The 17,868-nt window shown below is 31.0% G+C and overlaps 1 protein-coding gene across 3 annotated transcripts in view; it reads right to left on the minus strand.

The window, feature by feature from the left end:
- LOC136975895 (TBC1 domain family member 30) overlaps window positions 1-17,868 on the minus strand; it is a 101,877-nt gene that overhangs the window by 16,564 nt on the left and 67,445 nt on the right. For all 3 annotated transcript variants that reach the window (XM_067271053.1, XM_067271054.1, XM_067271056.1), the window contains 3 exons: window positions 13,338-13,509; window positions 9,635-9,740; window positions 2,948-3,155 (listed from right to left, as the gene is read on the minus strand). In XM_067271053.1, the coding sequence (XP_067127154.1) occupies window positions 2,948-3,155; window positions 9,635-9,740; window positions 13,338-13,509 (486 nt within the window). The remainder of the gene's footprint in view (window positions 1-2,947; window positions 3,156-9,634; window positions 9,741-13,337; window positions 13,510-17,868) is intronic.

The following is a 17,868-nucleotide window of genomic DNA, read 5'->3' on the forward strand; positions in this document are numbered from 1 at the left end:
GTTTCTAATTGGAAAATTTTAGGACATGAGAACCCCAGCAATAATTTAGAATCATCTGGCATATCCCAACATTAAAGCACAGATTTCAGAAATTATTCCCCCAACAACAATTTTACTGAAATCTGTTATTCGTAACTAGCAAAATATTATACTACAGTATATTAGTAAGAAGTGCAATATAAGAAATGTTTTTATGTATTTTGTTATATTAAATAATTATTTGCATGTTTTACTTTATTGTACAAGGGTTATTTTTTTTCAACCTTCACTAACGCATGAAAAAAAAATTGGAAGCATGTGACAGGGACAGGGTGCACACCTAGTGAGAAGTATATTCCCTCACCTTTTAGCGTTGTGCCAAGCTATTTTAGACATTTGCTACTCTGCAGTAAACACACAAGCATGATGCTGCCAATCCAGCCTCCCGCCAACTGTGAAATATGAGCAGTAATTAGATTTCTACAGGCCAAAGGGCTGAATGGAGGTGAAATTCATCATAGGATGTGTAATGTGTATGGTGAGAACCTCATGAGCTACAGATGCATGCGTGAATGGTACAGGAAACTCAAATAAGAACAAGACAATGTTCATGATGAACGATCAAGGGAGGAAGTGTGTGATGACTGACAATTTGGTGGACAAAGTGGATTGATTAGTGCAAGAAAGGCATTGATTCATGATTTCTGAGCTCAGTGAAGAGTTTCCTCAAATTTCAAGGTCCACACTGTATTCTGCTGACTGACAGTGTTGAAGGTTGGCTGAATGACCTGGCGGCAATGTTCTTTGACATGAATATACAAAAGCTGGTGTCACAGTATGATGTCTGCCTAAATCAAGAAGGCAATTATGTGGAAAAATAAGTGAAGACTGTGACTACCTTCTACAAATAAAGTGGTTTTGTTTTTCATTCTTGTTTTCTATTCTGGGTCGGTGGAGGTTAAAAAAATAACCCATGTATTATTAATCAAAATGATTTATGATTATCATTTATAATAACTATGACTTAGTAATTAAATTTTACTAGTAATTTAAATGAATAATGCAAAAACATCTTTTATCAAAATTTATACTGTTACATCTAATATATAAAGAAGAAAGTTTGTTAGATTGTTTTTTTATACATTTTGACATGGTTTGAGAAAAATCAATGAAACTTTTCAGGAACCATCCTCTCATCCAGGAGGAGATCAGTAACTACTTTTAATTGAATTAACTTTAACTCCCATTTGCAACAGGTCCTTTCTGTATGACCAGTGAGATAGTGGAATTTGAATAGGAAATCTACTTAATAGAAAGTTATCAGAAGCATAAAATATGTTTATAGGAGTTTTCAAGGGTGCAAAGTTTATCTTTTTCTATTAATATTTGGTGTGTATAGCTACTTAAAACTTTATTTCCAAATATTTAATGTATATTGTCTATTGTTCATAGAGAACAAAATATTTGAATTCAAATGTTTTGTTCTCTATGAATGTTTCTGCCTAAAGAGGACAGTTTTATACTGCTGAAAGTATTTGCAAAATAAATTATTTTTACATCCAAAGTTAAGTATTTGTTCTAGTTTTTGCAAAATTTGATTGGTTGGCCAATTACCATTTCATATTTGGTTGTGAATGGTACATTAAAGTTAACATTTAGAAACATTGAAAATGTTTGATGTCTTGAATAATTTTTTCATGCAGGTTGAAGCCAATAACTACTATCTGTTGAAAAACATCAATTTCCATCTACCTATTAATGAAATGACACCGTTCTATATCTTCAAGTATTTCATTCTGAACAAAACATATACTTGGTTTTCCAGATATTGAGTGTGAATCTTTGATCTATTTACTTTGAAATCTGATTGTTCATTTGTTTTTATTTTTGTTATATGAAATTAAATAAGATCAATTTGTTTTTCCACCTTCTTCAAAGTAGATTTTTGTTGTTTTATTTTGTTTTGTTACATTTTCGTTTTCTTATTATAATTTATTTAACACTTCAAGATAAACACTGCAATGATAGGTTAAAACAACCAAAATCTTAATGTGGTTTTCATTTAAATATTTTTTGTTCTTACTTTTTGCTTGGGCTGTGCTTGGCATACCCGTTAGTTATGTGGTAACCTGGGCTTCACAAAATTAACACTATTTTGTCATACATATTTTGATAGTTGTCAACTACTACCTGAGAACATCTCATTTTACATGTTATCAATGGTGAAAGCAATGCTTTCCCATGATCTTTTAACCTTCTGGCCATATGCAACCGATTTTAATATACGAATTGACAGCCCAATGAGTCAGTCGTTGCCTATTCCTCAAGCAGGTCAATCTTTGTGTGTGCCTCAGTTACTCCGGTTGGAGACATTGATTTATTCTATTGCCAGATACATCGACTTTGCATTGGAAATGGATATCTCTTCTCTGCTACAGATACTCCATTACTTTTGTCTGCAACCATATCTTCTACAGTGGATCCACAGAAAAGGAACTATCTTCAAGAACTTTTATCTTATTAACCCAACCAGCAAACACCAGATCTCTACTTCTCTACAAGGTATTTACCCCGTGCACTCTATTGTGAACTCTCAAGCACAAGTGAGTTATTGCGTCTACGTGCCTAGAATCTCCTAAAGGCTCAGTAATCTTATTTTACTAATCCTTAAGTGTAAAATTTTAAGAACAAATAAACGTGTATATGTGTTTGTATAACTTGTCTCTGAGTGCATTACTTCCATTGTGCTGTTTCATAGTCCTCTATTTCGAATCCAATCACTTATGCATGTGTGACCTACTTTCTAATAAAACCAAATCACTGTCACAGCTTCTGTGTTGAATGGGACACAGTGGTGTCATCTTGACACAACATTGAAGAAGTTCCGACTCTCCAATCACAGTTATAAATATAAACAAATATAAACATGTTCATATTATGGAATGTAAGATCAATTATTTAACCTTACCTTTGTTTCTTGCTAAAGGAAGTGTATTTGAAACACACCATGTAGCCATTACAATATGTTCATCATCATCATCTTCATCATCACTATAGAAAAGTTTAAATGTGCGGCGTGAAGACAAAGATGAAGTAAAAGGACGTATATTATAAGTGTATTTATCTCTAAGAGTACTTAATTGAGGAAAAGGAAATGGAGCCATTGTTGAGATTGTCTGCAAAGATATCAAAAGATGTATCAATTCTATTGTAATAATTTGATAGGCTTTTGGAAATGAATACATCTATTTTTTAAAATTTACAGAAATATTGAAAGTAGTTACTAAAATTAACACATCATAATAACTTAAAGCATGTACTGTGGAGGAATGAGGATATCCCAACAAATGATCAAATATCAAATCTATATTAGTTGCTTGATGGTTTTCTTTTTGATGTCTAATCCATTGCACCTTTTTGTAGTTTTATCATAAACTAGTTATCAAGATCTATTAATATAAGAACAATGCTCAACTCGACTTTTTAACAGGGTGCCAACACAAAGGTATTTTTCCAATGTCAATCTGGAGAGTATGCCTCTCTCAAGGATGTGAATCTGTGACTGTCTTAGTATTGGTGACACCCCATCTGGTCTAAATAGAAGGACAAGTAATGTTAAAAGAAAAAACTCCCAGGAATATGAGGGTGAAGGGAAATGTGTGCAGAGAACTTTGAAAAAAAGTGGGAACTGGAAGGAGAAAAGTATGTGTGGCAAGAGAAAAAGGAGAGTGATGTGGACTATGGACCTGAAAGAAGATGTGGAATTTAGGAGACTAGGATTGTGAACAGCAAGTGAGAAGGGATTGCCAAAGACCACTGGAAATTATATAACTTTAATATTGATGTAAGATTGACTATTTTATGATTCTTGTGTATGTTATGAACTATACATCATCCATACATTAAAGTTATTGTATTAATTATTGTCCTTGTCTTATTGAGCCCCTAGAACAATGGATCAACCTGAGCATGTGTGTAAAGGTGTTTTACACCTACCACTCGGTTGTAACGTCCTGTTTCTTAGCCATAGTTATCTTCTGCCTATGTATATAGTTCTATATTTACCTATTTATAATGAATTTGTTCTTTCCTCCCTCACAGATTGATGCTCCCAAGATTACATTTGTTACACTTATTTATAGCTATCTGAACCATATGAAGGTGAAGATATACTCTGATCAAACAACTCAATGATTTGTAGCAATGTTTCCCAACTGTGTGCAACAACACACTTTTGTTGCAAGAATGCCTCAGATGTGTTGCAGAAATAATAAATATTTTTTAGAATTTTGAGTAGGCTCTTTTTTAAAATTTCATTTATCTTTCATCTTTTTACAACTAGCTGGCCAAAGGGAGAAGGTGGCATTCACTAAAATGCCAATTGCAAAATTTGAGGCAGCGGCCTACCTCCTCACAAAATTTGCATGCATCTATACATATACTAGCATACTAACTTTGATACTTTTCAGCTTAAAGTTTATAGATGCTCCAAAGACTGGTGCTAGTTCTTTATGCATTGATTCAAACAATCTTTTTATTTTTATAGTATAATTGTCGGAACGAAGTGATGACTAATACTTGACTTCATGCATTCCTTGTCAACATTATAACTCTAGAATGAGTTGACCGATCTTGTTGAATTTTCTAGGATGACTCATCACCACTTAAGGATGAACTGATTAAAATTTCAACTCTTAAAAATGATCCATTTTTGTAGAACTAAAGATAGCGGTCAAAACAAAGATTGCGTTTTTCGTCAGTATGGTTCATTTTTGAGAGTTGAAATTTTAATCAGTTCATCCTTGAGTGATGATGAGTCGTCCTAAAAAATTTCATCACCATCGGTCAACTCGTTCTAGAGTTATAATGTTGACAAGGAATGCATGAAGTCAAGTGTTAGTCGCTTCCTGCACGCACGTGTATAAACGTCATTTAGTGGTCGGAAAATGTGACAAGCATTAAAACAGTAATTTTGAAAGGTAAATGTTATCGCTAACTCGATACACAACAAATATAAAGAATCTTTATAGAATAATAAGTTTAAAAAAGTTTTATTTTTGAAACACAGAACAGCAGCGATTAATATTGATGGCTTTACGATCCATTCTCTCCTTTGTTTTCCTATCGTTAGTACGAAATTTTGATCTCTAAATGGAGAAGCTGCACAGAGATTCCAGATTGAAATGAAGTCGCTCAAATTCATCATCATCGATGAAATGTCACTGATTAGTGCAAGAATGCTTTACACCAGGGATGGGCAACCTTTATCTACGTAAGGGCCGCATTTCAAAACTTTTGAACTGACGCGGGCCGCACACAAGAGAAAAGAGGGGGGAACTGTCGGTAAATCACAATTCTTTATTCATATATAATTATAAATTAGCATAGGTATACTTAATATAGCTTCTGGCACTGATCTAAACGTAATATATCGGAAATATTCGGTTAAATATCAGTCACTGCTAGTTTTAAATTAGTTTCGATGTATCTGTTAGCCGGTTTCTTGTTTTAATTTTTACTAAATTCATTGGGAAAAAACTTTTCACAAATATAAGTTGTAGAAAATAACGTTTGAATTTTTGTCGAATATCTCATTAAGCTGGGAAATTGATATATTTATTCACGTTTTATGCCACGCGGGCCGCAAAAAATATTACTGCGGGCCGCATGCGGCCCGAGGGCCGCGGGTTGCTCATCCCTGCTTTACACGATCGAGAGAAGATTGAGGGAGAGAAACCCCGAGAAAGATGAGCCGTTCGGTGGATTCTTTATTTGTTTGGTGATTTTCGTCAGCTTCCTCCTGTTAAAGATATTCCTCTCTACTCGAGTGTTTTTTACAATGTAATGTCCCAACAAGGTAGTGACCTTGTTGAGACATTACATTTGCATTTGATTCTTTTGAGAAGTTCATTGAACTTAGTAATTCTCATAGACAAAATAGCGCAGATAGTTCCTTTACAGATGTCTTACAACATCTAGCTTTGGGTGATTTCTCTGATACAGATTTGAACATTCTGACAACAAGAAATGGAGCCTATTTATCCAGAAATAAACTTGATCAGTTCCAAACGGCAGTAGAGCTATATCCAACAAACAAGCGATTTAAACAAAGTAACAAAGACTACTTGCAGTCAACTGGATGCCCTCTTGCTTATATAGCATCTGAAAACACTCCAGATATTACCCTGCCTTCGTCCAAAGATGACTCAGCTCTTGGTCTCTCCAAGTATTTGAATCTCTCAGTTAATGCCAGAATCATGCTGAGAGTCAAGGGTGCAAGGAGGTCTCGTCAATGGTTCACTAGGAAATATAAGCTACATTATATATGCTCCTAATGCTTGCCCTCCAGCTCTTCCTCTGTTTATTTTAGTGGAATTCGATAGCTACCAGGGATCTTTCATCTATGATAATCTGTTTCCAATAATCCCCATAATACGCTTTTCGAACAATGGCAGTATATTGTGATCTTGTAGACAGTTTCCCCTTACCTTAGCATACTCGATGACTATACATAAATTACAGGGATTAACTCTTCCAAAAATCAAAATAGATATAGGGAAAAAAGAGACAGCTATCAGTCTTACCTATGTTACATTGAGTCGAGTAAAAAAAATAACTGACTCAGTATTTTTAAAGAGTTACAGATTGACTCAAGCGATATTTATTGTAAGTCCAAGGACCATAGTGATAGACAGAATTTTGTGAGATGTTGGCATAACAATTAATTAATGGCTTATTCTGACCTTATATACAGTCAAACCTGTTTTTATGTGGTAGATAGGGACCGCATAAAAAAAATCACACAAAACTTCAGATGTCAGCACTTGACTGCATCGTCTCGTCTATCGTCTGTTTTACATATTTTTGTCCAGGTGGTGTTTTGTTGACTTAAAAAATAAATTATTTCATTTTTTGCATATTCATGCAATAATATTACTATAATAAGTTCATTTATGCTATAATAAGTTTATTTAGCTATAATAAGTCAACGTGAGACATGACAAATCGCACGAGACTAGTCGCCAACTATACCGCACAAAAAAAGACTGCATAAAAACAGGTTTGACTGTATGTACTTTTAAATGATCCAATAGAAATCAAATACATTGTTGAGAACGAATGATTCTTTTTCCCACATAATCTAGAACAGTCATTCTTAACAGGGGGGCCGTGGTCCCCTGGGGTCCATAAGAAGTTTGCCAGGGGGCCACCAAATTATGCAAAATTTCCTTCAGAATATAATAAAAAGAAAATTGATGTATAACCAAATATCGTATTTAAAAATGAAATAAGAAAGATAAAGTTTTCCTATTTAGTTTTTTTATTTATTTCTTATTTCTTCCTACCTACAACTTTGTTAGTACATAAGAAATAAATGCAAATATGCTACTTACACTGCAGTATTTACTTCTTTTATTCCAAAGCAGTTTAAGAAACTATTAATGCTTGGAATTTTAAAAATAATTAGGAAAAGTAGTAGGCTTAGTAGTAGGCTTTGAAAATTTTAATATTTTTGCAAAAGATATGCAAAATCTTTACCACAAGTTGTGGGTGTTTTAGTTTAGTTTTAGCATCGACTTTGGATCGATTTATCGACATGTTTCTTATTTTTTGTTAAAAATTAATGAGTTTTCATGTTTAATTGTGAAGTTTGAATGTTATTTAAATAGATAATGAAATAATAAAGTTATGATTTATATTTATTATATAAAAAAATAAAGTAATAATTAAAAAATCAATTTATTATAAATAATTTAACAAATATAAATTATTATTAAAAAAATAGGGGTCACAAAAAATAATGAAATATTTGGTGGGCCGCGAGTATAAGAAGGTTAAGAACCACTGATCTAGAAAATAAAGATGCGAGCAGCTTCGTTCCGACTACACGCTAATAGAGCATTACTTAACTAGTTTTAAAATTGTGAGGTTTTGTCTTGGTAAGTTTGACTTCTGTATTATCAAAATATTTTAAAATCAACTATAATTTATTTTAAATTATAGTTTTTAAACACTTTTAAAAAATCAACCATAAAAATTTTGGTGTCCTGAGGAATCTTATTTAATTCAAAGTGTGTCGCTAATCCAAAAAGGTTGGGAAACAGTGATTTGGGGTTGTCCATAAATTACGTATGGGCGATTTCGGCCATTCTAGACTCCCACCCACCCCTGTGTAAGAAATCGTAATATTTTCTTTGATTCCCCCTCCCCTTCTCTATCTTATGTAATATTTAGGCATGATTTTATAGAAAGATTTTAACAAAAAAAAATTTTTTATGAAACCTTAAAAACCTTATGTCCAAAATATATAATTATTAATTAGTTAAAATATGTTCATGTAATGACTTGTCATCTGTTTGTATTATTGTATTGTAAACAAGTATGAAAACTAATTTAGATTGTTTCTGAATTGTGTGACAAGCAGTTAATAATAGTGCAAGTGCAAAAAGTATTTAAAAATTTTAATTCATATTCAATACCTTCAATCTTTAAGGCTTATAGATCACGTACAAAGCAAATTGTATTATTGTTGTTTTAATAAAACAGCAATTTACATGAGTATTTTTATACATTTTCTTACATATATACTGTACAGTACATTTCTGTGTCTTCTAGTGCTTACTAATAATCAAATCATAGCAGCACAGAACAATACAATTTGAAGTGTATATGCAATATATTTATCATATTTTTTATTGCAATATTAACAAAAACATGGGAATGAAATCATAGAAATAAATGTTAATGTTAAACAGTTTTTTATCTACAAATCATTTGCGTTAATTGGTAAATAAGGCATGTGTTAATAAGGGACAATTATTTAAATACGGGAGGCTAAATTAAAACTATTAAGTGATTTTTTAATTGCATATTGACATATTTTAAAATTTAGTTTGATATTTGTCAATTTAATATCAAATACAAATATCTAATGCTGAGCAAAGAACAAAATTCAATTTATTAATTTCATTACAGAAGTTAAAATACTAATCTATCCAAACTCCAGCAGTAATGTGAAATATCTACACTGTAGAACAACCATGTTTGGAGCTCTTATGTCTCCATCTTTAGGTTCTAAAGTCTGTCAAATGTAGAACACTTGTGACAAGCATAGAATGACACTTTTAGAGAAAATTTTTTTAATTTCTAAGAATAGAATGTCAATGTTGTGCACTCTTGGAGGCACATCAACATCACTATTTCCAAAACAATGATGTTGATGTGTTATTTCGATTAGATTGATGTGTTGTGCTTTTTATAAAGTTTCAATCATTGAAATTTTTTATAACTTTATCAATATTTGTTGTGTGCCATGTTCATTTTCTACTCCAACTGAAGAAGGACTTAGAGTCTGGAATGTACATTTTGGAGAAATTAGAAGAATAAAATAAGATATTTGTGTCAATTAGCAACCTTGTAATGTGACTGTCCTTTAAATATAACCATGTTGTTATTGGATATAAAAAAAAACAAATTTTAGGACAAAAAGCTTCACTATATATATATATATATATATATATATATATTTTCAATTAATTATCTTTAATTAATTAATAAATTAATACTTGGTTAAAAATACAGTTAATTATGCATTTAAAAAATTAAATGCACAAAATATATGTTACATTTATAAAATAAAAAACATTCAACTAACCTTTACAAGATCATTAGCATCCATTAGTCCAAATTCTAACATTTCACGAGTCAACACACCCATAATACTATAAAATTCATCAGCACTTTCTACAGTCATAATACGACTAAAAAAATAAAATAAAACTTCAATTTAAGATAGCATTTAAATTTAAGAAGTAAATTATGTAAAAGTAAATGTTTGTGTAATTATAATAATAATAATAATAATAATAATTATTACATCTGATAGTGGTAACAAAAAACAAATATTTATTACTATACAAATATGTACTAGTATAAGTGATCTATTCATTACTGCATAAGCAATATTACTACAGTCAACTCACCTTAAAATAAATACAAATAAAGAAAGTTTTGCTGTTGCCCTGGCAAAACACCATTGTCACAATGTTAATTTTCATGTGATAAAGCAAAAAAAAATTTACCAGAATTCATTAAATCGAACTGTAAATTAATTTCACAACTCCCAAGAAATAACCCTATTTTTAATAATGATTTCATTATTCACATCAAAAAGTGTCAAAAGCAAAGTGGTATTGAAATAAATGTTCTATTTTGAGTAGAATAGATTTTCTTCTCCTAGTAAGCAAAGACTGGTTCGACCTCCAATTGTAGAGCAATACAAACATCTAGTTTTAGTGGACCATTCTACTGTACTCAGAAAATAAGAGTTAAAGTTTAAAGTTCCCTTTAAATGGATACAGTCCCATGCAAACACATGCACATGCTAGTTTGCATATCGGGTGCATATGGTGATGCCAGGTTTGGCTACTTTGTGCCATTTGCTCCTTGCTTTTTTTACTCTTTTGGCACCAAAAAAATGTTTTCTATTTTTTCAAACAATCTTCAACTGAAAAAGTCATGGATTTCTTTTAGCTTTGTTTTGTTTAACCATTCTGATATACTGCTCCAAACTTAAATAGTGAATACCGTCTCCTCATTTTGTTTGATTTGAAAATCATTTAGATCAGGAGTTGGCAACCTATGGCACACAAGATGATTTTCAGTTGCACTCTGATTGAATAGAAATGTAGTAAAAATTATATTTTACAATAAGAATTAAGAAAACAGAAACAGCATAATTCATCAGAAGAAGATGCAAAACAGTCAGCATATAGACAACAGATACAAGACCAAAGTACAAGGTGAGATTGATAGAACTTTTATAGACTTAAAATATCTTAAAACACATCTCAATGATAGAAAACTTCTTAAGACATTATCCCTGCCTAAATCAATTGCTGATGCAATACCAACAAGAACTAGAAATTATATCAATTTTAAAATTTTAAGAGCAGCAATACAATATAAATACATTAAGATTAGAAGATTAAAAAGAACCTTACAAAAAATTAACGTAAAGATCAATTGAAGAAAAATTAGTGATGAAATTTGCCATGTGTCCGAGAAAATACACCATATAGTTTGTGTTCAAGTTGCAGAATTTTAATTATTAATTACACATTTAAATAGAAGTCTTAGTTCAGCGAAGGCCGTGGTACATTAAAAACGAGTCTGTTGTTTGTATATTTCTATTACAGCGCATGCATTTACACTCTGAGTTGCCATCTACATGTTATGCAACCACTTCACATGTACGAGCATAATTCAATTAACAACTTAACTTCAAAATTATACATTTTTGAAGTTTGTTATAACTGGACTAATTTTGATAATATAGTATATATAACAAACTTGGTGGATCATGTAACCAAATTTCTAAGACGTTATTTCTATGAAAGTGAGAACTTGGACTGAACCCCGTCAGTTGTATATTATGTACTGTACATATCACCAATGCCTCATTACCTGGCTGTATACCTAATTTTAGTGTTGTTATTAAATGTTTTTGTTCTTAGTGTTGCCTATTTTTCATACTCAAAACTCAACACTCCACAAGTTGTTTGGTCCCTTGGGGTTCTGTTATAGACAGGTTTGATTGTATATATATTCAATACTATATATTAAAATGAAAAAGTTTAAATGCTTAAATGTTAAAATTTGAAAAAATAAAACAGAAGTATTAGTCAGTCTCCAGAAAGAAGTTTACCACAAGGGTATATTGAAGCATATTGAATGGATATAAAACAACCACTCAAAATTGGGTAAACTCGATAAAAGCAGCAACTGAAACCGAAAACCAACACAAAAACTAGATGTGAAAGATCAAAAAAACCCTTCAATTTCAAGCACTTTTGAAGAAGCTAATGAAAAAATACTCCTAGTCTCATTAAAAGTATCCGTTGTTAGTAACTGCTCAGCTCCTTTGATTTTTTGGATTTTAAGACACACAAGAAATCATGAGACTTCCATCCAGGATGACTTTGGGGAAGAGCTAATGCCTGCTATGCAAGAAGGCAAGAAGATTTATCAATAACAGCAATTTTGTGTAAATGGGATTTTTGGTGTTTGCAAAGAATGCTGATTTTGACCAGTTACTGAACAGCACTTAATTAATAAAGTTTTGTTAATTATCATAATTTAATATTTTAATAGCAATTCATTCTATCTATTAGTACTATTGGGTTGTTTGGAAAGTAATTTCGTTTTTTCCATAGAAAAACAAACGCAATATTCTTATAATAAATAAATATTTTATTGAATTATATATTGACCATTTTGGTCAAATACCTGTTGTCATTGTTTCTGGTAGTAGCATGATTTCACATTCATAAAAATTTTGATCGTTGTTTACAAAAAACTGATCCAAGTGATTTTTGACATTGTCATTTCAAGTAAATGTCGTACAGTTAAAAAAAATTTGTATAGACCGGAACAAGTAATAATCTGAGTGTGCCCAATCTGGCAAATATGGTTGGTGTGATAACACATCCCATCCAAGTTATAACAGTTTCTGACAAGTTACCAAACTTGTGTGAAATTTGGCATTATCATGGTAAAACACTACTTTGTTTGTTGATCAATTCTGGCCTTTTCTGTTTGATAATATTACTCAATTTGTTTACTCCATGGCAGTACACTTTCGAATCAATTGTTAAATTGTGTGGTAAAAGCTCAAAAAAAATTTCTTTAAAATCCCACCATAGAGAGCATCTCTCATTAATAACATGCAGAACCCATATATCAAGCTTTGAAATGAAACCAATTCGTTTTCAGTAATAATAAACGGTTCAATTTAACAGATTTAATCTCTTAGTGATTTTATGTGTTGTTATACGGCAGATTGCTTCAATCAGTACCTTTATTTTGTTTTCATAGGCTTCAAATGGCCATCCAGAAATGTGGTGTATCTTCGATATTAAAATTGCCAGAACGCAATTTTGTAAACCAGTTTTGGCACTGTCTTTCTTTCAACACATCATCTCCAAGCATGTACCACAATTTTTTTCTTGTTTGAACAGCATTTTGATTTTTTAGTTATAAAAAAGCAAAATATGCCGAAAATGATGCTTTCGATTTTCCAAATTTGATGGGTCACCGAAAAAAAAACAATTGTACAGAATCAAACAAAACTTTTTACAAATAAGCCTTAAAATGTCAGCTGTCAAAGTATATAATGAAAATGTGGTTTAAAATAAAATTGGCTGGTAAAAATACATCTAATTCCTCTAGTAATAAAAAAAACGAAATTACTTTCTGAACAACCCAATATATCAAGATTCTCAAGACCAATATACAGTTATTTTAAGATTTTATTAACTATTTTAATTTTTAAAAAAATTTAATTTATGATTACATACTCTGCTAATCCATCCCATATTGCCAATGCAGTTCTAAGTAATACTTCATTTCCTTCTAAGAATATCAAATCCCATACTCTTAAAACTGTTGATTTTGGCAAACAATTTGAAAATAGTGTCAAGAACCACTGCATTGTAAAAACATTTGTTAAAGGAGGCTCATAGCTGGTACCTGCGAAAAAGAAATTTATGATTTTAGTAAACTAAAAATAAATGATTTAACATAAATCTGTTATTAAAAGTGCAAAGATAAATATTTACATCAAAAGGTGGATTAATCTTGGAGTAAAAATAAAATTTAAAAATAAATTTTCATATACTGTTTGAGGATGAAGACAGATTTTGACAGTAATTTTGATGATAAGATTTTTATATATTATATTTATGCAGATATTATAATAATATAATTAATAAAAAAAGATTTATTTGTATACAAAGAAAAAATGTATAAGTGAATTTCTCAGAAATTCAATTCATTCTTGCAATTAAATGATAGAATATCATTAAAAAAATTTCTAGTTTGATCAATCTTTTCACTAATCAATGAAATAAAATTTTGCATTATCCATCATTTTATTTGATAGTTTTTATATATTTAATTTGGTAATGTAGCAAGATTACAAGTATAAAGTTTTATGAAATTTATATTTGTTGTTATATTAAACAATTTCCAGTGTGGCTAAATGCCATGCTTCAAATGTATATTTTTATATATAATTTTATCGTTTTTTATATTTTATATTCTCTGTTCCTTTATTCCTTTCTTTCTAACCTATTTGTCCATTCTTCCTGGAATGTATCTATTTGTCTTACACTTTTTTTGTTATTTCGATGACTCACCCCTGAAAACAAAAGAGGGAGTGCAGCCCTGAGGGGAGACAGAGGAACACGTGGGTTAGTCTGGAGCGGGACCTCGAGTTGGAAGGAGTGTTTGTGGAGCCTCCCGAGTACGCATAGGGCCGAACAATAAAGACAAGAACAATCCGAACTGCGTTTTAGAAAGTGAGAAAAAGTGAAAGTATTCGTCAATCCCCGTTTCACCATGACATCCTGGCCGGTAGATTTGTCATCTAGTCGAGGGTACACTCTTTCCTGTCCCTTCTTGATATTCTGTCTTTCTTGCTATTTCTTTGTTTTGTATACTAGTTTTAATTTTATAATTTAAGTGATATTGTCAGGAATTCGTGTTGTACACTAGAATTAAGTTTTATATTTTCAGTGATATTGTCGGGAAAATTTGTTGTACAAGATTCAGCATTTGCCCTCGTGTATTGTCGGAGGGAAGGCTGTTTGTTGGTATTTTCTGTATCCTGTTTATTAACGAGCGAAGAAAATAAAATTCATCGTATTTTGTTTCTCTTATTTTTGTCTTCTTACAGCTTGTTAGCTTCACACCGGTTATATATATATATATATATATATATATATATATAAGTAACATAACTATCCAAGTCAAAATTTTTTGCCATGGATACCATAACATCACCTTGATTAAAGTAAAGTAATTATTAAATAATTATTAAAATTAAATTTCATTTTTAATTTATTGATATTTTACAAGAGTAATTTTCTGATTTTGGCATCAACAAATACAGTTATAATAAATTTGGCACTTCTATCATTTGAATTTGCATATTATGTACATTTTCCAATGAAAATTTCATCTGTTAAAGGAGTTGCAAACTGTTTTTCAACCCCTTTAACACCCAAAATTCCTGATGGTTCACTTGCTGTTTCTTTGATAGGTGAACCACGCTGCTCACTTTGATTGTGTATTATTTGTTAAACTCATCTAACTGAAACACCAATGCCAACTCAGCACTTAAGGAATTTGGTGCTTAAAAAATTTATGAAGTCCTCTGATTATTGGAAATATTAGGAAAAGTTTTGTGTTTTACAGAACTCTAATTTTCGGCCACCATGGTGAACATAATGGCTGAAAATTTAATGTTTGCAGTTTTGATTTTCAAAGAAAAGTCTTAGTTTAAACTTCAGCCACTATGGTGTACATAGTGGCTGAAGTTTAAACTAAGACTTTTCTTTGAAAATCAAAACTGCAAACTCAGGATAGTATGCATACCAAATTTGATGTCGAGTTACTCACTAGTTCTTTCTATTCAGACCTCTGAACACTTACTCTTTAATTATGAAAATCTTGTACATAACTAAAATAAGCTACTCTGTAAAATCAGTACTACAATTTTGGAGAAAAGCTTATGCTTGTTCAATTAATTTATTTTCAGGTAAAGAGAACAATGTTTTCAGAAATGTAGAAGAAAATATTATTAAAAGCCTAAATTAACACCTATAATCCAGTTAAAAGGAACGAATTTATTATAAAAACAAATGTTTTCAACTGTCTTTAACCACTATTGTCACATTGTAAAATATTACATAGAGCAAAATTCAAAAAAAAATTTAATAAAATGGAATTCCTTAAATGTTCTTTCCTCCCTGTTGATTTGTACTGGTGGTTGCATGAGAATTTATAAAGAAAACTCAAAAATAACTAAAAATATATGTACTTTATTTAATTCATTTTATTGCTTCGTACTTTATTTTAATTTAATTTTATTTTTCTTTACCATTCTTCTACACATGCAATCACCAGTATAAATTTAAGGAGTTCTATTTTATTTAAATTTTGTTCTGTGTAATATTCTATAACCTGACAATGGCTATTAAACAGTTGAAAATGTTAGTTAATGACAGTTTCAATGTATTGGGTTGAACCGAAAGTTCATTCAGTTTTTAAGAAAGAAATAAAATATACTATTTTGAATAAATGAAAACCTTCAATCCACAATGTATTCACCCTTTTGTTCGATAACCTTACGCCACCTGACAGGTAGTTCCATAATTCCATTTGTGTAGAATTGGGTGGGTTTCTGATTGAAGAAATTATTGATGTGATTTTTGATACCTTCTAAAGATTGAAATTCTATGCCCTTTAAATTATTTTGCAATGAACAAAAATGATGATAGTCTGAGGGAGCAATATCTGGAGAATATGCATAGTGACTCAAAACATCCCAGTTAAAGTCTAGAAGTTTTTGGCACATGTTTAACGATATGTGCGGCCTTGCATTATCATGATGGAATACTACTCCCTGTTGATTTGCAGATTCTGGACATTTTTGATGCACTGCAGCTTTTAGTTCATCCAGTTGGAGACAATATTTATTGGAATTAATCATTTGGTTGTTGGGAAAAAGCTTGTAATAAAGAACCCCTTTCCAATCCCACTAAACTGAAATCATTATTTTTCTGGGATGCAAACCAGTTTTAGATTGCAGCACTGGAAGATCATCTTGCTTACTCCAAGATCTCTTGCATTGAATATTGTTGTGAATGATCCATTTTTCATCGCCTGTTATTAATCACACTAAAAATGGATTACCTTCATTGAATTTTAAAAATGAATCACAAACAGAAACATGCTCAATAAGGTTTTGTCCACTTAACTGATGAGGAACCCAAACATCACAATGGGGAGTGTAATCAAGGCCAGCTAAATGTCTGATAACAAATGTTTGGAATATATTTAAGATGCAGCTATCTCTCGTGTTGTTTTATGCCAATCATTTTGAATCAAAGTTGTTATGGACTCATCTTCTACAGTCGAAGGCCACCCTGATTGAGGTGCATCTTTGAGAGAAAAATCTCCTACCCTAAATTTTAAAAACCATTTCTGGCATGTTCAATCAGTTACTGCATCCTCCCCATATACAGCACATATCTTCTTTTGAGTTTTTGTTGCATTTTTTCCTTTTCAGAAATAATAGAGCATGAGATGTCAAAAATGCACCGTCTTATCTTCCATTTTAATGCTTTTTTCTTAAAAGATAACAGAATTTTTAAAAAAAGTTGTAATTAAACTAATGTAGAAAAATGTAAAAATGTAATGTCCACCTAAACAAGTTAAAACTTGATAAGCATGACAGTGGTGACACAGACAAGCAATTATGTAAATACCTGGACAAACTTTCAGTTCAACCCAATATTATAAGAACAATTTCATTTTATCCTTTGAAATGATTATGAATTTCACTTAAAATTATTATATCTAATAATGCATAATAAATATTTATTTTATAACAACTTTCATGGTCTGTAATTGTTTCATCTTTAGAAAGTTTGTCATTTTGACAAACTTTCTTTTCAAAGTGACAAAATGTCTTTTAACTTTTTTTGTTCTATTTGTTTCAAAAAAAGATCAATTTGCCATTTCTTTCTAGCTCTAAGCTCTTTGACATATTTTAATAAACCACTGAACACTGGTATTTGGTTGCAGGTTTGCACTTGACTAATTGCAGCTTGCTAGCTGCATGGATTTTTCTGGGTTTTCTTCATTTGTTGAACACCTAAATAGGGCCAGTTTCCTGTATAAAATACTCTTGGATGGCATTTTCTCTTGCCAGTTGCCCATATAGTAAGTTGCCTTATTATATCAATCCATGTATCCATTACTTAAAAATACATACTTAGATTTAATGAGGAAACATAAGCATAACCTCGGGCATAAGTTGAT

The sequence above is a fragment of the Centruroides vittatus genome, unplaced genomic scaffold (assembly GCF_030686945.1).
Source record: "Centruroides vittatus isolate TY-2023 unplaced genomic scaffold, ASM3068694v2 contig_391, whole genome shotgun sequence".
Classification (NCBI taxonomy): Eukaryota; Metazoa; Arthropoda; class Arachnida; order Scorpiones; family Buthidae; genus Centruroides; species Centruroides vittatus.